Source organism: Sarcophilus harrisii, chromosome 4 (genome assembly GCF_902635505.1).
Source record: "Sarcophilus harrisii chromosome 4, mSarHar1.11, whole genome shotgun sequence".
Classification (NCBI taxonomy): Eukaryota; Metazoa; Chordata; class Mammalia; order Dasyuromorphia; family Dasyuridae; genus Sarcophilus; species Sarcophilus harrisii.
The window spans coordinates 388,848,581-388,873,918 of NC_045429.1; the positions used below are offsets into that span (position 1 = coordinate 388,848,581).

At 33.0% G+C, this 25,338-nt stretch overlaps 1 protein-coding gene across 3 annotated transcripts in view; it reads right to left on the reverse strand.

The window, feature by feature from the left end:
• Positions 1–1,534: 1,534 nt before the first annotated feature.
• The window catches only part of FBXO28 (F-box protein 28), a 62,446-nt gene continuing 38,642 nt past the window's right edge, over positions 1,535–25,338 (reverse strand). Inside the window, exons 4-5 of one of the 3 annotated variants that reach the window (XM_031967061.1) lie at positions 13,034–13,229; positions 1,535–7,353 (exon numbers count right to left, since the gene is read on the reverse strand). In XM_031967061.1, the coding sequence (XP_031822921.1) occupies positions 6,959–7,353; positions 13,034–13,229 (591 nt within the window). In that variant the 3' untranslated portion in view covers positions 1,535–6,958. Of the gene's footprint in view, positions 7,354–13,033; positions 13,230–20,596; positions 20,671–25,338 lie in introns of those variants that run through there. The other 2 variants (XM_031967062.1, XM_031967063.1) reach the window with 2 other exon arrangements.

The following is a 25,338-nucleotide window of genomic DNA, read 5'->3' on the forward strand; positions in this document are numbered from 1 at the left end:
GTTGTGGATTTTCATTCACTAGATCTTCAGCAAAGATTGAATAATCACTATAGAATCTTTTATAGACAAAATTCTAGTAAAGGTATAAATTACATTAGGTGATCTCTGAGGTCCCTTCCTTCTCTTGATTTCTCAATTCCGATTTGGTTCAGTGTCTAAGTGGTGCTTTTTTTTTTTTTTTTTTTTTTAATCAAGTTGGAAGCAGGGGATAAGAAAGAATTGTGAATGAGAATAAGAAATGTGGGCCCTCATTCTAGCTTTACCCTTAATAGCTGCGTAATCTTGAGTAAATCATTGAATCTATCTTCTTTTTATTTCTAAAGTAACTTCAACTTCTATGAATATAAGAAAGCTCTTGAAATGTTTAATCCAAAGTAGACTATTATAAAAGTAGAAAGTGTCCAAGTTTAGATGTCCATATAACATATTTAGGACTTCTTAAAATGTTTGCTATTATTATTTTCACAGTTACACTTAATGTGACAAAAGTTAGGTCATAATCATTAGAAATAACCGATAATATTTACCATGATCAAAAGGGGGAAATAGATTTTTAAGTTTATTGAACCTCCAAAAAATTTTAAAATGTCAAAAAAGTGAACAGAAAAGTTGAGAAATTAAGAAATCAGGGATCTCTGGCCATTTAGCGGTTTCTCATAAAATTATTAAATTTAAGTTACATCACTCTGTTTGTACCTCTTTAACTTCATAACTACTACTTATTTCATCCCCCTCCCCCCCCCTTAACATTTCTTATTCTTTGAGGAAATGCTTCACCAAAAATATAAAGAATTCATACAATACAGGTAAAAAGTTTTGTTTGTTTTCCCCTATTCTAAAGGATCATCAGTAATGTATTGATCTAAAATATTGGAGCCTAATTTATCACAGTAATTTTTTTGAAAACACAAAATTCCCAATTTTTGAAGAAAGGGTACGTTAAGATGTTTGGTTTCCTAATTAATTCATAGGAATACTCTCTTTCCACTTTGTACATGGGGAAGTAGAATATGTTGTGAGCCTCCTGAAATCCAAGATATAAAGCAGTTGCCATTCCATTTCCATCCTTCTTTTGGGGAGGTGACTAGAATAAAGCAATGGTGCTGGACATTCTTACTCAGAAATGCACACCTCAGTAAGTTGCTGCTAGAGCACTTCTTTCCTTTTCTTTTTTTTCTTAGTCCTAAGTAACCCATCATTAAGGTGAAAATCCCAAGAAATATATTTGGAGGTGGGTACTACAGTTCACAAAACTAATTTCTTGGTTTCATGTTAAGTGCATATGTCTTGTTATTTTTAGCACCAGAGGCCTCGACAGCTTTTCTTCTGAATCAGGAATTAATCTAAGGAATTTGAATATATTGTCATGGTTTACTGCTACTCATCTTTCAAATGTTCATTCTCCACTTCTGTTTCTTTTACATCCTTTTTCCCCTCCCTCCCCCACCATTTTAAAAGTCTGTGACCATTAGGTATATCTGAATGGTCCATTATCTCCATTTTCTTTTGTGTACAAAATAAAAATACAACTATAACTGGTAATAACATATTTATTGAAGTACCCTGATGTATGACTGGAAGGTGTTTCTCACTTTTCCAATGCTTGCATTAGGTCATCAACATTTAAAATGCAGAAACTAAACCTCTAGTTCATTGTGACATAGGTAAACAGAAATGGTACCACATTAAAAATATTATACTCTTATGACCAGTAATGTCCTTTGGTATGACTCTGAATAAGGACCACATATTCTATAAGGTCAAAGAACCTAAAGAACACACCAATATTTATAATCTCTCACATGTCCTTTCTGATTAAGACTGGTAAGTTTAGATTTAATATTTGCCATATATTAGGAACTCAATACAAACTTTTGGGACATATGTATTTTTACATATTTTAGGGGGTTTAAGAAGCCAATTTTCAAGAGACTAGTATGGATGATGAGCTCAGCCCAGAATTGAGTAGGGAAAAAGACTCAGCTGGATCACATTTGAGAAATCATGCATACTTTCAATGATCCCAAACTGTTTGGTGTTACCAAAATCCGTATTTTTAACATTAATGTTTTCTACTGATGCTATATAGCTGCAGATCATGAAACAAATGAAAAAAAAAATTCTAAGAAAACCAAAAGGGTAATGGATACAGAATAAGTATACGTAGGTTGCAGCATATTGTCAACAATGACTTGCCCATGAGAAATATAAAAAACATCAGTGACAACATGTACAAAGTGGGCTAGTCATGTAGCATGATGGAAGGACAAGTGGATAGCCTGAGCACTACACCGATTACAAACTATTTAAAAAAAAACAAACACGAAGAAGGCCTCCAGTGCATATATGGATGGATCTTCTGTAAAAAGAGGACTTCTGTAAAGACATTGACAGGAATTGCACAGGCTGAAGGCATGGAGGGATTGCTTTCTGCATAGGTGGAGGCAATATCAACATTGATCAGTCAAAAGAACCTGGCTCCAGCCTGCAACTTTATCACCAATGTACTCATTTTATCAACACTATTGTTAAAAGCCCTCACTACTCAAAACCAAAAACAAGCAGTTACTACGCAGCTTTTATAGGGTAATTTTCATTATTACCCCTTTGATTTCAAAGAAAATGTTGGTGTTTCTTGGTTAAGGAAATTGTACCAAAATGATAAAGACATTTGGCAGAGTTTAAAAAGCTACTTTTTATCATTAGAAGCTAACTCAGATGGCTTCCAAATCCACGGAGTTTCATAGCATGACCAGACTTTTCAGCTTGCTCCCTATACAGAAAGTTGCTTTTCAGGGAACTTTTTATTTTTAACCTCAACTATTATTTATAGCATTGTTTTTTTGTTTTTTTTTTAAAAGGTGCCTGATAATAGGGTACTCAAGAATAGACAGAAGTGGATATAAAGATATTATGTTGTGCACTACATCTTAAGATTTATGTTGTTTTCACTTTTCCTAACATCACAAACTTACATGCTGTTTGAAATAGGGCAATATACAAGTATTCTCAGAAATCACTATAACTATCAAATAAAAACTTAAAAAAGGAAGTCACCTCCAAAAAACTAATTTAATTGGCCAGCATATTGTGCATTTAGTTTCTTTGGAGATTAAAGTGCAGGTTTTGAAATGGCATAAATAATGCAAACAGTATCAATGACTTAAATGATCCATAACCAGATGTAATGCACATTACACAATCTTTTCATGTGCCATTCATAGATATTCATGTGATAATTAAACTGTAACATTCCTTTTAGCTCTCTAGATTAAAGTATTAATTTCCTTCCTTATTTTTACCCATATTGGGAGCCAAATGAACCATTTCCTTTAGAATTTTAATGTTTAGGTCAAAAGTTTCTCTGTTTTGGAGCTAAGTAGTTTAAGACCAGCTTCTGTAGAAATTCAATTCTATAAAAAAGTCAAAACTAAAATCATAATTATAGAAAATGTTGCTTCCAATAGTGGCTATCAAATTTGAATTTCAGGGAATCCTACAGGGTCCTCTTAAAATGTGTGGTTAATAACATGTTCAAATGTCTATTCTGTATTTCTGGAGTCCAAGTACAATAGACAACTTAGGCTTCAAAGTAGGAAAGGATTTTAAAGACCATCTAGAGAGCCGAAATCCTTCACTTTACAAATGAGGAAACTGAGGCTAACAGGTGAAGTGACTTGCCCAAAACAACACAGGTAACAGTTAGGATTTGAAAAAAGGTACTCTGACTAAATCCAGTACTCATTCCTCCAAACCACAATGCCTCTTCCAATCAGGAGCTTGAAAAAATAATGCAGATAAAGATTTCATAACATAAAATTTGTAAACTATTTATAAGGAAACAAATAATATTCACATAGAAAAACACAAACGATGCTAGGGTCGAAAACCCTAAATTCCTTGTGAGTGCCTTTTTTTTGTATTATAGCTCAAAATCCATTTTAGCAGAATGAATTTACTAGTAAGTGTGGTCCATAAAAACAAAGCAATTTCAATGAGAAGCTGGCTCTCCTGGAAAAGGCTCTGAAAAACAGCTGGGATACTGCAGTGCAAACTTATTTATTCTGTCAAGTGATTTCTTAGTATAACATACTTACATCATACTATTTACCATTCAAATTAATGACAATTCAGAACAATAGGATAGTTTTCTTGAAATTACTGTGTATTATCAACTTTTAGTGGATCAAAGTAATTAGTGTCTATCAGAAACTTAAATAAAAATCTCCTATCGCCCAAAGGGGGGGGGGGGGGATATCTCCTATCTTATTTTTTTGTTTCCTAGAATTTTTGCAATTAAAAAATGAGCAATGGTGTCTGCAGTGCCTACCCCTCTCCTTTCTCCCTTAAGTGAAAATCTGTTAACAAATGTAATTCAGAAAGTGCTTAAATTTAGATGTCTAAATCCCAATATATGGAAAAAAAAAATTTAAGTTCCTTTTAAGAGAAGGACCTTTTGTTCAAAACAAGTAGCATCCAACAAAAAAAATTAAAAAGCATACAAGAAGCTGATTTCTTTAGAATTAAAGTATGTCCCATTTGTTCTTGTAAAAAACATTTTTATGTGAGGGAAATATCATGGAAGGGTAATTTGTAAATGGTAAACTGGTTTGATCTGGTTTTAATGTGCTTAAAGTCAGAAATTGCGATTTGCTGATCATCAATTATTTTCTATTATGGTGATTGCTTATTATAAAAACCACCTGTTCACATCCACTAAGGAGAGACCATAATGGTCAAACAGCCTAGACACTTGGGATATTATACAGAAACATAAGAAAAGAAAGTCTGAATGAAGGTGAGTTAAGAAATAAAACGTGAATCATAGTGAAGCCATAAGTGGATAGTGTACCAAACAAACCTTTCCCAGGAGTACAGATTTTTTGTAATTCATTAAGACCTATTAAAGTGTTCCTCTTAATACAAACTAAGACTGTTAAATGCATAATCATCATAATAGATAAATATATATTCTGTTACTTAAAACCAAATCTCCTGAATTCTAGAAAAGCAGTCTTTAGTAAAGGCCACGGTATATTCCAGCAGGCCTCCACCCCAGCTATAACATTATGGATAACTTGATAACAAAAAAGAAAACCAGCTGAGATGAATTCCAACTTGGGACTTTTACCTGTGTTGACAAAGATGTTTCATGGAAATTGTTGGTTTATCTCTTCCCAAAACAAATCATCAGCTTAGCTTATTAAATATCTTTACTTAAAACATACATTGTAAATGGACTTTCCAAGTTAGGTGTTACTGATACAAATTTAAAGACAATTATGAATGGATAGGAAAAATTTTACTTTTGTTGGAACTGAGAAGTATAACTCATTATATTGGACGGATGAAAAAAGATGGTAACCTTGTGCTTTATTAAGCTAAGATTCTTACCCATAGACTTTAATTTAGATATCAAACTTCCACAAGGAAATATTTTTCCATGCTACACCTAAATGTTCTTTAATTTCACTGAAGCCCAAGGCAAGAGTTGCTTAACAGAATTTTTAACAATCAAATGATAGCTATTTAATACACTAAAAAATAAAATAAGGACAGTGATATCTGTATAATGTTTCAAAAATATACAACTGGGAAAAATAATCACTGTACACAACAACTTAGAGGTTGTTAAAGTGACCAATCAGAAGATTGAACAGTGCAAGACATGCTTTTCCAGTTACAAGTTTAAAACAGGAGTGCAAAAAGAAATTAAAGCTTTTGTTTAAAGTTTTAGAATAAGGAAAGCTTAAATATAGTCATTAGTATTAAAAAGCTTCCCTTGGCTATTCTCCCCTCTCCCAATGAAATGCTATAAATGTCTTTTCATCGTATAACCATTTTCTTGAATGGACTTTGCTTCACTGATGAAAAAGTTAGACAGATAAGCAGTGTCCACTACTCGGTCATCACATTTTACCCATGGACTGACACAGTAGTGTAATAAGACAGTACTAGTAACCAGAGATCCTACATATACAGAAAGAGCCTTGAAAGTTGGGTTTCTGCCTTTGCCAGAGTACTTGAACTCTCCAGGGAAAGTATAGTGCAACAGGCTTGAGTACTATTCAACCTCCATATAAATAGAGGTCTTTATAAATAAACTAGTACATTTCCCCATTAAAGGATCAAGCTCACCTCTGCCTGCTGTAATGAGAGCAGATGTTAACTAGGGAACTAAGAATTTAGGAACTTCTTTCTTTACCAATGGGAAAATCTAGAAGTTCAAGGTCAATACCAGTGCAAGTGCTCTTGAGCGAGCTATAAAGGCAGTGCATGCATCTATCCATGCAAATGTAGGACCTGGTTCCAACAGAGAATTGTAACTGTGTATATAATAGCTGGATGAGTCCCTTGCCAGTAGTCTATAAAAATATATAGTCAATACTGTAGAGGTTTCTTCTGCAGTCAATACTGTAGAAGTCCTTTTCAATCACCCATTACTTCAATACCAAAAAGTATTAACTACTTTTCAGACATTCCAGACAAAGGTCACTTGTAACAAAAAGTTGACTTGTTTTTTACACAAGATAGTGTCCATTTAAATAGTAGGTCTTTTCTTTCAAGTGAACAGGACATTTTCTGTATTTAAACTTCATTTCTAGTCTGTCAAGATAGGGTTTATTTAAGATCCTTATTTAATGTGCATATATGCAGAAACACAAATAAATTTACTTTAATACATCATCTGCACAGAAAAAAAGGTTAACTCCTCAAAACATGATAGAGTGGGTCTAGTTATTACAAATCTATTGCAAATTAAAAACATCCTGTGCATCAGTCCACCCAGACAGAAAGGGGGAAAATGTCCCAACAATGAGTAATGTCAAAGTCTAAGTTGTGTTCTGAAGACTGAGCAGCCTAAAGGACACCATGCTGCTAAACCCAAGTATCCATGTGAGCATGAGTGCATAGGCTGTTAAGCCATGCCTTTTTGGAGCTATAACTGAATTCCAAGTTATTTTCTATTTCGAAGGCGTTTAGATTTTCTAAGAGAGTCTATGGCTTCCACTGCCTTTCTCCGTTTCCGAGGAGACTCCTCATTTGGCCCAGACCCTGAGGAATTTCCTACTGCACTTTCCATGACTTCTCGAAGCTTTCGTTCCAGCTCTGCTAAACGAGCATTCTGTTCCCCTATGATTTGGGTTTGCTCTAGAAGTTTCTGGTCCTGATCTTGAAGCTGTTTCTGTTGTTCTTGCACTTTAGTGCGAAGCTCAGAAATTTCACGCCTGAGTACAGTCACACCAGCACCATTTGTTTTTACTTGTTGTTGAAGTTTAGTGACCTCCTGTCTTGAAGGGTTTTGTTTGGAGAAAAGCTGCATTGTTGTTAGAGCTGCAGAAGGTCCTGGGACTGTGGCAAAAGAGAGTTATAAGAGACACGAATTAATTACTTTTTAAAAAGTTAGATTTCATAGTATTAGGTTGTAGAAGAACATTTAATGATATATTTTGTGAAAGTAAAACTTATAAACATCTGCATTACTTAAATAATTGTTAAGACTTTAACTACTTTAACAGAAGAATTAGTAAATAATTATCTGAAAAATAACAATAAAAATAAATTGATTGACTGAAGTGGACACACAGATCTTGTAGGATGTAATGAGAATTATCTCTGAAGACTACAGTCTTCTAAACCAAGTGAAATGCAATGTAATGGACAAGTTATATATGACCACAACATTTTTTGACAACATTTGATAAGGAGGTTTGGGAAGACATTTTAGCACTGGAATTATTGTTATAAAATAGGTGAATACTATGAAACACAAACATCACACTACTTTTTAACGTATAAATCCAATTAAAGTAAAAGGCCATATTTTACACAAACTTTTCACTTATGGAATCAGTGACTCTTAGAGCCAAAAGTTACCTTAGAGATCACCTCACCCATACTGCTCCTCTTACAGATAAGGAAGGAGAGATCAGAGAGATGGAGTAATTTTTATATAAAGACATATAGCTAGTGAGGGAGTTTGAGACCAAAATGTAGCTAAGTCCAGTACTCTTTCTGCTTTTCTACAATGCTGTTTAAGTAGACAACAAAGGGCTGAGAATGCTTTTTGTCATTTTTCTGTATCAGGATAAGGTCATACTCAATTCAGTAAGCATTTATTAAATACCTATTATGTGTCTAGAGCTGGGTATATAAAGTCACAGCCTTCAAAGAACTCTTTACTTTTGTATGGAGAATAAAGTGGGTGAAACTACAGGAATACAAATAATTAGACAAACATTGCCAAGTCTAGAAAGATTCAGTGATATCATAAGCTTCCTCTAGGAGGGGCCCTTGACCCAAGCATGGAAGGAAGATGGGGATTTCTTGGGGTACTAATGTGGAAGGGCAGATATTCCAGATAGGAGACAGCAAGGGACAAGACAGAGAAGAGATGGGACACTACCATAGAGGAAGAGCAAGGAGATCAAGTTGGTGGTAGCCCAGAAGCATTTGAAAGAGGAATGCCATATAAGGTACACTTGGAAAGAAAGGCTGAAGGCAAACTGAGAAGGGTTTTAAAAGTCAAACTAAGACATCTGTATTTGTCTTAATGGCAATAGGAAGCCATGGAAATTTCCTGTCCAGAAGGAATAATATGATTAGATCTATGATTTAGAAATTTCTCTTTGGTTATACCAATCAAACTACCACGAGGTTATTTTGTAGAAGTAGGAAAATAATGAACTTTATCTGGAGGGAAAAAAAGGTAAAGAATCTCAGGAAAAATAGTGAAAAAGGGGAGAAGGGAAGACACTAGCACTAGATTACAAAATATTGTACAAAGCAGTAAACATTGAAATGATTTAGTACTAGTTAAAAAAAGAAGTCAAAGTAGAACAGATTAAGAATACAACATATTGAAACAAAAAAACACGGCAGCATAAACCCAAAAGATCCCAGTTACTGGGGAAGGGCTACTTTTTGACAAAAATTTCTGGAAAATTCCAGAAATTAGATATAGATCTAACATCTGACATTATAAAACAAAATAACTCACAAAAGGGTACATGACTTCGACTTAAACAGAGATGTCATCAAATTAGAGGGGCAAGAAATAAATTTACCTTTCAGATTTTGGATAAGGGAAGAGTTCATGATTAAGCAAACATTAGAGAAGATGAAATCAGCAATTATGATTATATGGAATTTAAAAGTCTTCCTTTTACTTACACTTACACTTACTTTACTTACTTTACTTTACGTACTTTACTTACACTTTACACTTAAAAAAAAAAAAAAAAAGAAAAAATCTAATGTAGTTAAAATTAGACAGGAAAAAGTGGGGGAAAATCCTTTAACAAGTTTCTTTATAAAGGTTTCATATCTAAGATAAAAGGACCTAATTCAAATTTGTAAGACTAAGAGCCATTTTTCAATTTTAGATCAAAGAATATGAAGATGCATTTTTCAAAAGAAGAAACCCAAGCTATCAGCTATTATAGAAAAATGCTACAAGTAACTAAAAATTAGAGAATCTTAAAGCAACTCTGAGCTTTAATATCCATCAGATGGGCAAAACTGATAAAAGTAACTGACAAGTGTTGGAGGAGCTACCAGAAAATAGATGCACAAATAGATTGTTAGTGAACCTGTAAATTGGTTCAGCTATTTAAAAAAAAAACTTGGAACTCTGCCTCAAAATTTATTAAACAGCATACTTTGACACAGTTATATCACTACTATATCCTATATGCCTATATACTATAAGCCTATATACTACAGAGAGGTTAAATAAAGAGGAAAAGGATCTATATGTACAAAAATGCTCATAGAAAGTTTCTTGATAGAAGCCTCAAACTGGAAACTAGAGAGGTGCTCACCTATGGGAAATACAAGAAATGACTAAATGGACAATTTCAGAAGAACTAGGATGACCCCTGTGAGGTCAGAATGAAATGAGCAGAATAGAATAATTATACAACATTATAAATAAAAACAACCTTAAAAGATTTTAGAATTCTGATCCATTCTAAGTATTGAAGATGAAACACACCCCCTCCCTTACTTCCTACCAAAGAGGTAATAGACATAAAATACAATCTAAAATATATTTTTTGGATACAGCCAACGCAGGTTTTTATTTTGTTGGACTATTGAGGGAGTGGTAGGAAAAGATAGTAAATGTTTGCAAAAATAAATGTTTAAAATAAGGAGTTTCACTTTGATAAGTATGCTGAGTATGGACTAGAAAGGAATAGACTAAAGGCTGGGAGAAGAATTAGGTGCCTATTGGATTGTTCCAGGTGAAAAACAAAGAGGATTTTATTTACGGCAGGGGCTATGTGGACAGAAGGGACGGATATGAAATACTAATGAGGAAGAAGAACTGACAAGACTTGACAACTGATTGGATGTGAAAGGTTGGGGGAGGAGGAAGAATTGAGGATGACCTCAAAATTGTGAATTTGTGAATATTGGTGCCCCTCAACCAAAATGTTAAAAATGGGAAAAGAAGAGTTTTGGGGAAAAGACAATGAGTTCTCTTTTGGACATGTTAAGTTTGAGATATTTATGGAACGATTCAGTTGAAAGTGTTCAAAAGACAGTGATGTCAAAGTTGAACTTGGGAGAGAGGCAAAGTTTCTGTAGGGAAATCTGGTAGAGATCTATAGCAGGACTTCTTAAATTTTTCTAGTGACCCCTTTTCACCTAAGAAATTTTTATGGGACCCCAGATGTATAGGTATACTAATGACACATTCACTGATAATTAATCATAATTTCATGACCCTCCTCCCTCACCATTCAGTTACAAGATCCTATATGGGGTCATGAACTACAGTTTAAGAAGCTGGATCTATATCCACATAAGTTGAACTCATGAGAAATCATCAATTGGGTTGATTTGGTGATCTTTTCTAGACAGATGCTTGAGAATGAAACAATTTGTATGTTAATACCACTTACTAGCTTCTAGAGCTATTATTATTATCTTGATTTTCCATATCAGGATTAATTATTTGTGAAACATATTGAGGGTAACATTGCAGCACCAACTTTTTTTCCTTTCCCTTGATGCAATGTATTTCTTTTAGCCTTTTCTCTGAGCCTACTGCTATTCCATCTACTTCCCTTCTCTTCAAAAAAGCTCATCTTTAATAAGTTTATAAAAGTACTGAAATAAAAGTAGCAATAATAAATATTTTTCTCACTATTAAAATTAACTCAACATATCTTTTGGACTTTGATATGTTATAAATGTTAACCAAAAACCAATGCCATGACAGTTTTCTTTCATCATAGAGTCAGTCCTTACTCAGTTTCTAATCTAATAGTCATAGTTAATGCCCAAGAGCTTCTAAATTTATTTGCTTTAGAAGGAATTAATCCATGGATAGTTTCTAGGAAAAATAATGAAATTAAAGAATAGGGTTTTCAGCAGTCAAGTATTTATTAAGTAATTAGTATGGGGTCAGGCACTACTAGTAGGTTCTGGGGATATCATAAATAATACCAATTCTCAAAAAGTTTATATTCTAATGGGAGAGACATTATATAGATAAGTATACATGGATAAATGTAAAGAGAATGAATACAAATATACACGGGCTAATTAAAAAGAATATATAGGGAGGCTGGAAAAATTGACTTTGGTCAGGCTATAAAAGGCTTTAAAGAAAAAATAGAGAAACTGGTATTCTATATTATAGGCGATAGGGAACCACTGAAATTGAATAGGAGAATGATACGGTCAGATCTGTGTGAAAGTAAAATTACTGTAGCAGTTATATAGAGAATGAACTAAAATGGTGAGAAGCCTTTGAGACAATCCAATTAGGAGGATACTGCAATAGTCTAGAAATAAGATAACTAAGGTGATATCTGAGAAAGGGTCTGACATAAAGAGATGTTGTGGATGAAAAATGGCAATAGTTGGTAAGTGAATTAAGAAATGGGGTAAGAAAAGGTGAGGAATTAAGGATACCAATAAAATCACAACTCTCAAAGAGAAGAACCAGGAAATTTAAAAAGGAGTAGTTTGATAGGAAAGAGCATGAGTTCTGTTAGGGACATGTTGAGTCTGAGATGCTTGTGGGACTATCTAATGTCTAATAGCTGGCCCAAGCCAAGGGAAAAAACTAGGGCTGCCTACGTAAGTCTGAATTTTATCCTAAAGGCAATAAAGCAAACTTCACAAGAGTAAATTTGGTCACCAAGAGTAAGAATGTAGTCAGAATATGTGGAAACCCACAGCTGACAATAAGGATAGAATATCCATTGTTAAATGGCACTAAGATTAAAAAAAAAAAAAAAAAAGATAAGGACTGGGAAAAACATCACATTTAGCAACTAAGAGGTCACTAGTGATTTTGAAGAGAGCAGTTTCAGTTAAGTGATGAGTTTAGAAGCTGGACTGCAAAGGACTGAAAAGTAAGAGGAAAAGAAATAAAAGAGTGTGAACATGATTTCCAAGGAATTTGGGTGAGAATAGAGGAGAAATACAGAATGGTAGCATAGGATGGTAGGATATAGTAAAGGTTTTTTTAGATAGGAAAGACCTGGGCATGTTTGAAGGCTATATGGAAGAACCCAATCAAAAGGGAGATGTTTGATATGGTAATCTTCTGGAGAAAAACAAGAGAGGATGAGATCAAAGGAATACATTTTGAGTTGACCTTGGCAAGATGAGAAGCTATCTTAGAGAAAAACTAATGGAAAGGAGAGAGTAGGGGATGACATAAATGGTCTTGAGATGAAGAGAAGGGGAATATCATAAATAGCACATCACTTTTGTTTTAAAGATTATCTCTTCCCACTCCCCTACACATAATTAAAAAAAAAAAGACATAAAAAGGCAGTTCAACAAAATTAGCATATCAACCAAATCTGAGAGTATTTGTAGGGGGTTCCACATACATAATACCTTCACTCCACCCCTAAAGAAAGGAAGGAAGTTCATTTGCTCTTCTCTGGGCCCAAGTTTAGTCATAGTTACATATCATTCATTCTGGTTGGAAAAGACTGTTTTTAAGTAAAATTTTACAGTTAAATATTAGTGGAAAATTTGATATAATATAAATAGTATATACCTGGAGGAGAGCCTATGAGTCGCCCAGACACATCTGATCCTGGTAATTTCTTCTTTAGAATTGGGACAATCTTCTCATCAAAGTATTCCATTGCCATGGAGGAAATATCCCTTAACTCTTGGAGGACTTCATGAGCCCGTTGTGGGGCTCTGGTAGAATTTACATATCTCAGGACTCGATAAATTTCATCAATTACCTAAAATAATGAATTTTCATTAGTTTTCTAGATTTAAAAAAAATTAAATTGAAAGAGAAAATTTCTCTAGAATTCTAATGTGGTTAATGGATTGGCCATTTATCACAATATCACCTGCTAGTATTATCACAAGATTGTGATAAATTTATACTTTTAAGAATTTGTGCTGACTGTAAAAAAAAAAAAAAAAAAAAAAAAAAAAAAAGAAGCAGCAGCTGTGGGTACTCAGAATTAGGAAGTATATATCAAAGAGTCAGAGGATGGCAGATTTAGAGTTGGAAGGAACCTCAGGGCTCATGATCCCTTTTTTAATAGATGAAGAGGCTGTGGACCACAGAGGTTAAGAGATATTCAGTCCCAGAACCAAAATGATTCTTTTATAGCAGGGGTTAGTTCTGAGAAATGGTTTTTAAAAAATAATTTGAGAATTTAAAATAATTGGTCTCTTTTATAATCATATGTATTTTATATTTTGCATTTATTATTTTGAGAAGGGATACTAGGTTTCACTTATATTGCCAAGAGAATCTGACATGGCAGCTTAAAAATCCTGTTTTATAATATTTTACAAAAGCATTTAAAATTAATGAGAAAAACTGAATATGAACAAAAAATTTCAGATAAAGTTCCAAGAAATTTTTCAAGATATATGTTATTCTTTTTTTTTATTAATTCAGTGCCTAAATCAAATTTTATATACATATTAAAACTGGGTAAATTTCATGTAAAAATATTGTCAGCTACTCATGGATCATATGGATAAGGAGTATCAGAGATCATTCAAATGTCCTTGACCTTACAATTGAATAAAAATCTTATTTTTTTGATTTTCAAAATAAACATTACATATTTTTGGAGGTTATGCAAATCAGCAGAGCTTAGAAGAAACTAAGCAAGATTTAGAAAAATTATCAGCCACTGTATGAATATTTATATATGTCTCATGTCTCTGTCCTTCAGGAGAGCAGCTGATGTGGAAAGGAAGAGACTTATAAGATTTATCAGAGTAGATACCTTTTTTTTTTTTTTTTTTTTTTTTTAAATAGACTCCCCACTTGAGACTGAATCCTGGAAGATAGAGACTGCTGGATCTGACCACATTGTGATAGTTCTTATGTTTTTATGTTCTTACCATTCAAGGTAGCACTGACCCTTCCAAAGCAGCAACTGAGAGTAGATTTTGGAAGGAAGATCTGGCTGCTGGGAGGGGTATATGGCAAAGAATTAGGAAGTACAGGGTATTCCAGGTAGAACAAAGGAAAATAAATGACATCTGCTTTTTATTTTTACTTCAAACCTAATGTACATTCAAAGGCTTTAAAGTACCTTAAATTCATAATTGAGATTGGGGAAATAGTTAATCAGAGTACTTTACTTAAATATTCTAAGATATTATATATATATCATATCATAAAATACAAACTTATATTACATATAACTTAATATTTCTTTCAAAAAGCACTTCAGAATATTGTAGTCTATTCCTTAGAGTTCAAGTTAAGGATTTTTAAAATAAGCTAATAATAATTAATTAACAATAATCAGATTTTTCTTGGCATTGGTGGGGGAGACAATGGTCATTTGCCTCCCATAAAAGTAGAGTAGGGGAAAATCATTATTTGTGTTCACTGACTAGATATCCCAGATAGCATGAAATTTAATTTATTAAAGTATTTTACTTGGGGCTATTATTCCTTTACTTTAGCTTTCTTCCTTTTTATAGTTTCCTTTATTCTACTGGAGATCATTTTATGAAATGTTCTATAATGCAAAGTAAGATAGCAGCACAGTTGATTTTATAAGTTGGAATTTAGCATGCAGAATAAGCAAAAAAATAAAAGTTCTATTTTATAACTTTAGTAACTTTATAGTCAAAATAACATTTAAATGTGGGAAAAATTTAAAATACTCCTTTCCTAGCATTTTTCTTAGGAAAAGGAGCCAGAGATTTGGATAACTCTACCTTTCACCTAAAACTTCTAAAATTTCCTCTCCATTCAAGTCTCTGGTATCTCCAGAGAAGTGAGGAACCTAACCTCACCAATATGTAGAGAGTAAATAATGGATTAAAAGCTCATATAGCCTGATCTTTCCTGAATTCACTAAGTTTGCAAATCTTATCCTGCAGATTATTCCTTGGGGTAGAGCCCTTTGGTGGCCAGGGAGAATATAGACTACCTTATACTCTGCATTTTCTGCTTCCCCTCTCCCCCACTTAACACTTCTATCAGGACAACTAGGACACAAAGAATTTATTGTCACCTCATGTAGATTTATCTCTACATGAGCAGGGACCCGGCCCAGAATCCCAAGGATTCTGTACTGGACATCCCAGCAAGCTAGTATCAATTCTAGAGAATAAAGGTAAGGCAGTTAGATGGCCCATTAGATAGAGAACTGGCCCCAAGTCGGGAAGTCATGAGTTCAAATTCGGCCTCAGACACTTCATGACCTTGGGCATATCACTTAACCCCAAATGCCCTGCAAATCCCCTCCCCCAAAAGAATAGAGGTATTATAGTAAGGGGGCAGCAAGGTGGATAGAGTGAAGGACTTGAATTCAAATCTGTCTCATACATTTATTAGCTGTGTGACCCTGGACAAATAATTTAGTTCATTTATAAAATAAACTTGGAAGCAAATTACTCCAGTGTCTTTGCCGAGAAAACCTCAAATGGGGTCACAAAGAGTCAGATATGACTAATCAATTTCACAACCATACAATTATAACAGTAAAAATCGAAAAATGAGAATGACAGGCTCTCAGAATGCTTACTAAGACCCTAAGTTATAAGACCATAAAGCATATCCTCCCCTGGAAGTTGTGATATCTGAAGACCTCAAGATAAAAGTTTCTTGCATATGGGCTTTGAGTGAGCATTCTGTGTTCCTCCTGTGCCGGCCCAATGTCTGACTTGGGGTGCTCCCTCCTCAGCTCCTGCTCCCTTTTCCCTGGCCAAAGTGCTGGCCACTCTTGCTGCTGCCCCATTTCATATCAGAAGTCTCTCTGCACTCCCTTTGGCAGTTCTTGGCTAGGCCAGCTCTTTGGTAGTTAGTTCATATTTGACACTGGAACAAAATTCAACAGTCAATAAAAGGAGATTAATTTAGCCATAGCAGGAGAAAGATAATTTACCTAAGGCTATGTCAGCATTGTGGACACCCAGAGTTGATTCAGCTGAACTAAGCTCTCCTGCCCAAGCTGCCTATCCTACTCATTTGGCTGATCATCAGGAAATGCCAAAACCTCCCTTGGGTCTGTTTTAATACTCTGGAGATCAGGAAGTGATGCCAATAGCCTAAGCTTTAGTCATCTGAGTCAATAAAATATTGACTGGATGGTTTCATCCTTAAAGGGAAGACTAACCCCAAGAAGTAGTAGAGATAGATTACACTATTGCTCTTCTTGCTGACACCTAGTTAAGGTAAGACTGACATTTCTAAACTAGTTAATATCTAGAGGACACATTAAGAGGACTGACTAAATATTTTAAAATATGTCACAGCACAATAATTAAACAAAACCCAATCCTTTTATAATCATATGATCAGAATTATTTAATAATAAACACCTTAAAATACTCCCTTCATGTCCCCTTTTGATTTGTCCTTTTTTAAACTGTATGCATATAAAGTTTTTTGCTTTAAATGGTTGTAGTCACCGAAAAGGCTATTTCAGTTCTGTTTTATTTGTACTTTTTTCATTTCTTAATGTTCTTTGAATTTGTCATTTTAAAACTGCCTAATATTCCTTTATATTGATATGTGACAATTAATTTGTCCACTTCTCATTTGACATACTATTATAAATAAGACAGTTATGATTACTTTGGAACAAGGTAAGTATTTTCTGACTTTTAATTATACCTTTGGGGTCAATGGATCTATAATTAGTTTTATAATCTTATTGATCATGAAAAAGATTAATTTATAGTCCTATCAAAGATGTAAATGGCTACAGGTTTCATACAACTTTCCTAAGACAGTTTCATTACTTTAAATTATTTAAAATTAAACTAAAATTTCCCCCTCTTTGATACATATAACATGATATTTTAAAATTGTTATAATATACATTTATATCATCATTAGAGAAGTTAACATAGTAAGGCTATGGAAGCGGAGTCAAAATAGCAGAGTAGTGTGCCCCCATTAAATTCCTCCAAACAGATCTACAAAATTCACCAGACTGAATCCTGATGGGGAAATCTGAGGGAAAAAAAGTTATGATGAATCATTTTCACAGACCAGAGATTAAAGAAGAAATGGACCCATAGTTTAAAAAAATATTTTTGGCAGCTCTTCACAGATTTTGAAACTGAAGGGATGCTCAGCAACTGGAGAATGGATAAACAAGTTATAGTAGATGATAGGATAGTATTGTGCTGTAAGAAATGATAAAGGGGATAGTTTCAGTGTTTTGGAGTGTCTGTTACCATATATTAGGCATTTAATAAATATTTATTAACTGACTGAAAGAGAAGTCAATGATGCCATGAGATAAGAATATTAAAACAAAGTTAAAAAAAAAAAAAAGAAAATATAAGGTGTCTCATAGGAAAAACAAATGACCAAGAAAGTGAAGGAGAAAAAATGAATGGACTACCTGAAAAAAAAAGAGTTTAAATATTAACTTTTAGGAAATATTAAAAGAAAACTGCTCAGATTTCCCAGGACCAGAAAAACAAAGGGGAAAGAAGAGGAATCCACCACTTCTCTTCCTAAAGAAAGTCTCCTAATGAAAACTCCCAAAAACAAAATAGGCAAAATCCTGAGTTTCTAGCTAACAAATAAAGTGAACAAACAATATGTGAATAAATCAAGTACCGAAGAACTATAATCAGAATTATACATGATTTGGCAGCCACCACTGTAAAAAAGCAGAGAGCCTGGAATGTGATATTCCAAAAGCTAAAGGATTCTAGTCAAGGATAAATTACACTGAAAAACTGAGTATAATATTACAGAGGAAAAAAATGGAGCTTTAATGAAAATAGGACTTTCAAGCATTCCTGATGTAGACATCAGTTATATACTAACTTTGAAGTTCAAACATAGAATCATAAGAGAAAAAGAGGAAACATTAAAGTGGTTAAACGAGAAGGAACAAGTGACTAGTTTAGTAAGGATAAACTGCTGAAATTCTAATATGGGGAGATAAAATATGGGTCTCTTCTGAAACTTATAATGATCACGGGTCACAGAGAGATTCTAATTGGACAAAACATGGGAGTAGTTCTATTATGTCTTGATTATCATAAAACTGGAAAGAGATCTGTCAATAAAAAGTTATTATAATTAAAAAAAATAAATTTGGAAAGAGGAATGAGGAATACATTAGGGGAGGGCAAGGAAAATCATCTCATAATTAATGCATAAGTAGACATCTATACAAACAATAAAGGAAGGAGTAGGGAGAAATGAACCAGTCAAAAAAGGAAATACACACAACACATACACACGTATGTGAGAGATACAGAAATACACTTCCTTATCACCTAGTTCTGGGTCACAGATTTAATGTGGAGAGGTGTGGCTGTAACTGAGTTACTGGGTCCTGAGTACTATGCACAAATTTCTGAAACTTTGTTGTATGTTTAAGTAAAAGAACAGATATATAAAAGAATCCAACTATTTATGAGGAACAATGGTAACAGAGAAGCTCAAGACTAAAACAGAAGATTTTAAAATACCTACAAATAAAGCCTCAAAGAAGAATGCAGACTGGACTTAAGTCCATCAAAAATTCCTAGAAGAATTAAAATGCTAAAGAAAGATATGAAAAAAAAAAAGTTCAACAAACTATGTAAGTAAGATTCATGGTAATCCTAATAAACTTTGGACAGAAAATGCCATCTGCATCCAGAGAGGGAACTATGGAGACCAAATATAAATCAACACATGGTATGTTCACTTTTTTTTTCTTTTTCTTCTGTTTTTTTTTTTCTTTCTCTTGTGATTTTTCCCTTTTATTCTGATTTTTCTTTCCCAACATGATTCATGAATGTGTATTTTAAAAAATTATTGCACATGTATAATCAGAAAAAATATCCAAAAACCCATGTAAAAGTGTTAGAGGAAAAAATGGGAAAAGTAATGAGAATCATCCAAAAAAGTTATGTAAAGAGAATGAACAGTTTGAAAAAATATATGTATCTATACTTTAACATATTTAATATGTATTGGTCCACCTGCCATCTGGGGGAGGGGGTGGAAGGAAGGAGGGGAAAAATTGGAACAGAAGGTTTTGCAAGGCTGAAAAATTACCCATGCATATATCTTGTAAATAAAAAGCTATAATAAAAAAAAAAAAAAAAAGAAAGAAAAAATATATGTATGTAACTTCATTAAAGAAAGTCATTCCTTAAAAATTAGAATTGGCCAAATGGAAGGTAAGGAACCCGTGAGGTATCAGGAAATAACAAAATCAAGTCAAAAGACTGACATGAAAAAAAAGTGTAGACATTGTATTTCACAAAATTGCAAAGGAAAGCGGCCCAGATATTTTAGAACCAGAAAGCAACTCAGAGGTGAAAGAATTCACTTGAAAGAAAGAAAGAATTCAATAATCACGGTCCCACAGTCAGTATCACACAATATTTAGGAGTCACCACTATAAAGAATATAATATTCTAAAAGGCAACAGATCAAGAATTACAAGCAAGAATAAACTGTAAAACAAAACTGAGTATAAATCTAGACAGATAAAAAAATGAGCAATCAGTGACACAGAAGACTTCCAAGAATTTCTGATAAAAAGACCACAGCTGAATGGAAAATGTGACATTCAAAGATAGAACTTAAGAAAAAAATAAAAGGCAAATTTGAATAAAAAGTCAGTTTTCATTATTATATGGGGAGATGATAAATATATTTCCTCAGAACTTTATCATCACCAGGGGTGCAAAGAGACTCCAACTAAATAAAGAGCTTACATGTGATTCTGTTTGGATGATCTTGAAAGAAGAATAAAAGGGTAAGAGAGAAATGCACTGGGAGAGGGGAGAAAGAAGAGGAACATGGAGACAATTATCTCACATAACTGAAATATGCAAAGAAGAGGTTATAGAATGGGCAGGCACAAAAGGGCAAAATGGACAGTACTTGAAGTTTATTTTCATCTGACCTGGTTTAAGAAGTAGAAAATATACATATACACACAGCTGGATACAGAGATTCATCTTACCAAATAGGGTTTAAGAAGGAAAGAGGTTTAGAGAAAGAGAAGGAGATAAAAAGGTATAGATTAAAGAAGACAGTAGTCAGAAAAAAACAGATTCTTAAAGGGGGATAGGGTTACATGTAATTGAATAGGATATAGGGGAAACATAGCAATCATAATTGTGAGCATGGATGAGACGAACTCACCAATAAAATGGAAGAAGATATATCAGCAGGAATTAAAACCAGAATCCAGCAATATACTGTTTACAAGAAATACACTTGAAAAAAGAAACACACAGAATTAAAATAAGGGTCTGGAACAGAATCTATTATTCTGTGGAAATAAAAATGACATGATCTCAAAGCAAAATAAAGTTTTAATTAAAAGAGACAAATAAGAAAATCACATTTTACTAAAAGACACTATAATAAATTAGTATCTATCCATGTATACACCAAATACCATCACGTCTAAATTCTTAAAAGAAAAGTTGAATTACAGAAAGAATTAAAAAGTAAAAACATAATGAGGAACCTCAACCTACCCTTCTTAAACACAGATAAATCTAGCCATAAAAACAAAAACAATAAAGAAGTTAATTAGATAAACAGAATTTTAGAAAATTTAGATATGAGAGACCTCTGGAAAATACTGAATGGGAATTGAAAGAAGTTTACCTCAATCATGCATGGCACCTTCCCAAAAACTTACCATATATTAGGTTATATTTTACAAGCAAATTTAGAAAGGCAGAATTTTAGAAACATCTTTTTTCTGTCCATAATGCAATAAAAATCTTTAATAAGGAGCCCATGAAATAAAGACTAAGGATTAATTGGAAACTAAATAATCTAATTCTAAAGAATGAGTAGGTCAAGGATCACAGAAACAAACAACAGTTTTATTAAAGATAATGACAATAAAACATATCAAAATTTGTGGGATAAAGCCAAAGGAGAACTTAGGAGAAAAGTTGTCTCTGAACACATATCAATAAAAATGAGAAAGAGTAGATCAACAGATTGGTCATACAATTAAAAATTAAAATACAACTAATTAAAAAGTTCTAATTATATATCAAAATAAAAATCCTGAAAATAAAAAGAGAGGTTGACAAAAGGGAAAGTAAAACAGATTAAATAAAACTAGGTGCTAGTTTTCTGGGGGGGGGGGGGGGGAGAACCCCCAGCCCTAATAAACTATTACTTAATTTGATTTTTAAAAAAGAAAAAAACCCATCAAAATCAAAAATGAAAAAAAAGTAAATTCACAATAAAGAGGAAATAAAAAATTTGGAGCTATTTTGCCCAACTATATGTCAATAAAACTGACAATTTTAATGAAATGGATAAATATTTACAAAAATATACAATGTCTATAGACTACCAGAAAACAGAATACTTAAAAAAACACTATTTTAGAAAAAAGAAATTATGTAAGCCATAAATAAACTCCTTAAGAAAGGACCTATGGGCCAGATGGATTTACAAGCAAATTCTACCAAACATTTAAAGAACAATTAATTCCAATATTAAATTAGAATACTACAGTTTGAAGAAATCCTACCAAATTCCTTCTTTGTCACAAATAGGCACTTGACACTTAAACTGGGGAGTTAAAATAGGAAAAAAGTCCAATTTCCCTAATGAATACTGACGCAAATTTTTATCTTATTTTTTAAAATAATAGCTTTTTATTTATAAAATATATGCAAAGATATTTTCAACATTCATCCTTGGAAAACCTTGTGTTCCAAATTTTTCCTCTCTTCCTCCCACTCCCTCTCCTAGATGGTAAGTAATCCAATATATGTTAAACATGTGCAATTCTTCTATATATATATTTCCATAATTATCATGCTGCACAAAAAAAAAAAAAATCAGCTCAAAAAGAAAAAACAAAAACAAAACAAAAAGCAAGCAAACAAAAGGAGAAAATGCTATGTTGTGATCCACATTCAGTTCCCACATTCCTCGCTCTGGGTGTAGATGGCTTTCTTTATCACAAAGTCATTGGAACAGGCCTGAATCATCTCATTCTTGAGAAGAGCCACATCCATCAGAATTGATTATTACACAATCTTCTTGCCATGTACAATATTCTTTTGGTTCTGCTCATTTCACTTAGCATCAGTTGATGTAAGTCTCTCTGAAATCAGCCTGCTCATCATTTCTTATAGAACAATAACATTTCAAAACATTCATATAGTATAATTTGTTCAGTCATTCCCCAACTGATGAGCATCCACTCAGTTTCCAATTCTTTGCCACCACAAAAAAGCTGCTACAAACATTTCTGTACATGTGGGTCCTTTTCCCCCTTTTATGATCTCTTTGGGATATAATTCCAGTAGAGACACTGCTGGATCAAAGGGTATGCAGTTTGATGCCTTTGGGCATAGTTCCAAACTGCTCCCTCAGAATGGTTGGATCAGTTCACAACTTCACCAAAAATGTATTTAATGTCCTAGTTTTCCCATATCCCCTTCAACATTTATCATGATTTTTTTCCTGTTACCTTAGATAATATGTGAGGAGTATAGTGGTACCTCAGAATTATCTGATGCAAAAATTTTAAATAAAATACTAGCAAGGTGATTACAGCTACAGATGACAAAAATCACATACTATGACTGGGTGAATTATGCAAAGAATGCAGGGCTGATTTAATATTAGTTAAATGATAAGTACGATTGATAACATTAACAACAAAAATCATGCCATTATTTCTGTAGATACAGAAAAACTTTTGAAAAAATACAACACCCATTTCTGTTAACACTGGAAAACAAGGATAATTGAAATATCCTTAAAATAATAAGTAATAAATGGATAATATAGAATCTTTACCAATATAAGATAGGGGGTGAAACAAGATGTCATTTTTACCATTACTACTCAATATAATACAAGAAACTAAAAGAAACAAAACTATTACTTTTTGTAGATGACATGATGGTGGTTTTTGAATCCTAGAGAATTAACTAAAGTAAAGTTATATGTATAAAATAAACCCACATAAATAATCAGAATTTCTATATATCACCAACAAAAAAAAGATAAGAGAAAATCCTTTTAAAATAATTATAGGCAGTATAAAGTACTTTGAAGTCTTTCTGCTAGACCCACAGGGAAACAAAATTACAATATGCAATGCAAACAAAAGACATCTAAATAATTGGGAAAATAGTAACTTTCCTATGAGTGGCCTAAGCTAATATAATAAAAATGACAATACTACCTAAATTATTTTACTTATTAGTGCCATACCAATCAAATAACCAAAAAATTATTTTATAGAATTAGAAAAAAATCATAACAAAATTCATATGAAGGAGTATCATCAAGGGAATCAATTTAAAATTACCTATTAGATCTATGAATAGGGGAAGAACTGGGGAGGGGGGAAGAGACAGAGTTTCACAAGAAATGAAAAGGATAATTTTGATAAAAGAAAATTTAAAAGTTTTTGTGTAAGACCAATATAGCTAAAATGAGACAAAAAGTGTGAAACTGGGGGAGGGAGGGAGAAGAATCTTTGCAGTGTTTTTCTGATAAAGGTCTCATTTCTGAAACATAGAAAACTATATCTAATTTACAATAAGAGTCATTTCCCAATTGTCAAAGTATATAAATAAGCAATTTCCAGAGGAAGAAATATAAGCTATTAATAGTCATGCTCTCTGGCAGCTAAGTGGCTCAGTGAATAAGAGCACCAGTCCTGAAGTCAGGAGGACCTGAGTTCAAATATAACCTCAGACACTTAATACTTTCTAGCTGTGTGACCCTGGGCAAGTCACTTAACCCTAATTACCTCAGCAAAAAAAGAAAAAAAAAGAAAAAAGAAAAAAAACCGCTCTCCTTCACTAATATTTAAAGAAATGCAAATTAAAACAATTCTTAAGTATCTATTCATACCTATCAGACTGGCCAAGATCACAAAAAGGTAAAGGACAAATGCTGTAGGGGATATGGGAAAATAAGTGCACTGATGCAGTGTTGATGGAATTGTAATTAAACATTTCAGAAAGCAATTTGGAACTGTGCCCTAAAAGCGATGAAATTGTACTTTTATACTTTGACCCAGTTGATAATCATGATAAAAGTTTTTATTTCAAATACATCAAAGAAAATGGAAAAGGACTCAAATGTCTAAGAATGTTTATGTTAACTCTTAACAAATAATTGGAAACTGAGGGGATCCCCATCAATTAGGGAATGGCTGAACAAGTTATAGTATATGAAGCTAACAGAATAGTACTATGCTGCAAGAAATGATAAATTTCAGAAAAAAACTGAGAGAACTTGTATACATCAAAGCAAAGTTAGTGATCAGAACCAGAACAACTTATAAAGTAACAGCAATGTTGTAAAAAAATTAACTTTGAGAGTTTAGTAATTTATCAACACAATGGTTGACCACAATTCTAAAGAACCCATGATAAAACATGTTATCCACCTCCAGATAGAGAACTAATGGCCTGAAAGTGCATTTTGAAGTTTACTTTTTTCTCACTTTTTTTTTTAAGGGAATGGGAGGAATATAATTAATTTGTAAATGTTCTGAACTATACATATCTGTAATAGGTTTTGGATTTTTCTGCCTTTTCACTGAATGGGGGAGAAGGCAAGAGAATTTGGAAGTGAAAAATTAAAGTCTATATTAAGAAAATCCCCATAATCAACTCTGAAGGACTTGGTACTCTGATCAACACAATGACCAACCACAGTTCTAAAAGACTCACAATTTAACGACCTATCCATCTCCAGAAAGAAAAGTCAAGAGTGAAGACTGATGCATATTTCTTCTATTTCTTGATTTTTTTTTTCTTTTATTTCTTGTCTTACTACTCTCCAGGGTATTCATTTCTTTAATGAGTTTCTATCACCTGTTCTAAGATGTTAGCTTTCCTCGTCATTTTTTACTCCCTAGTTTTCCCATTCTT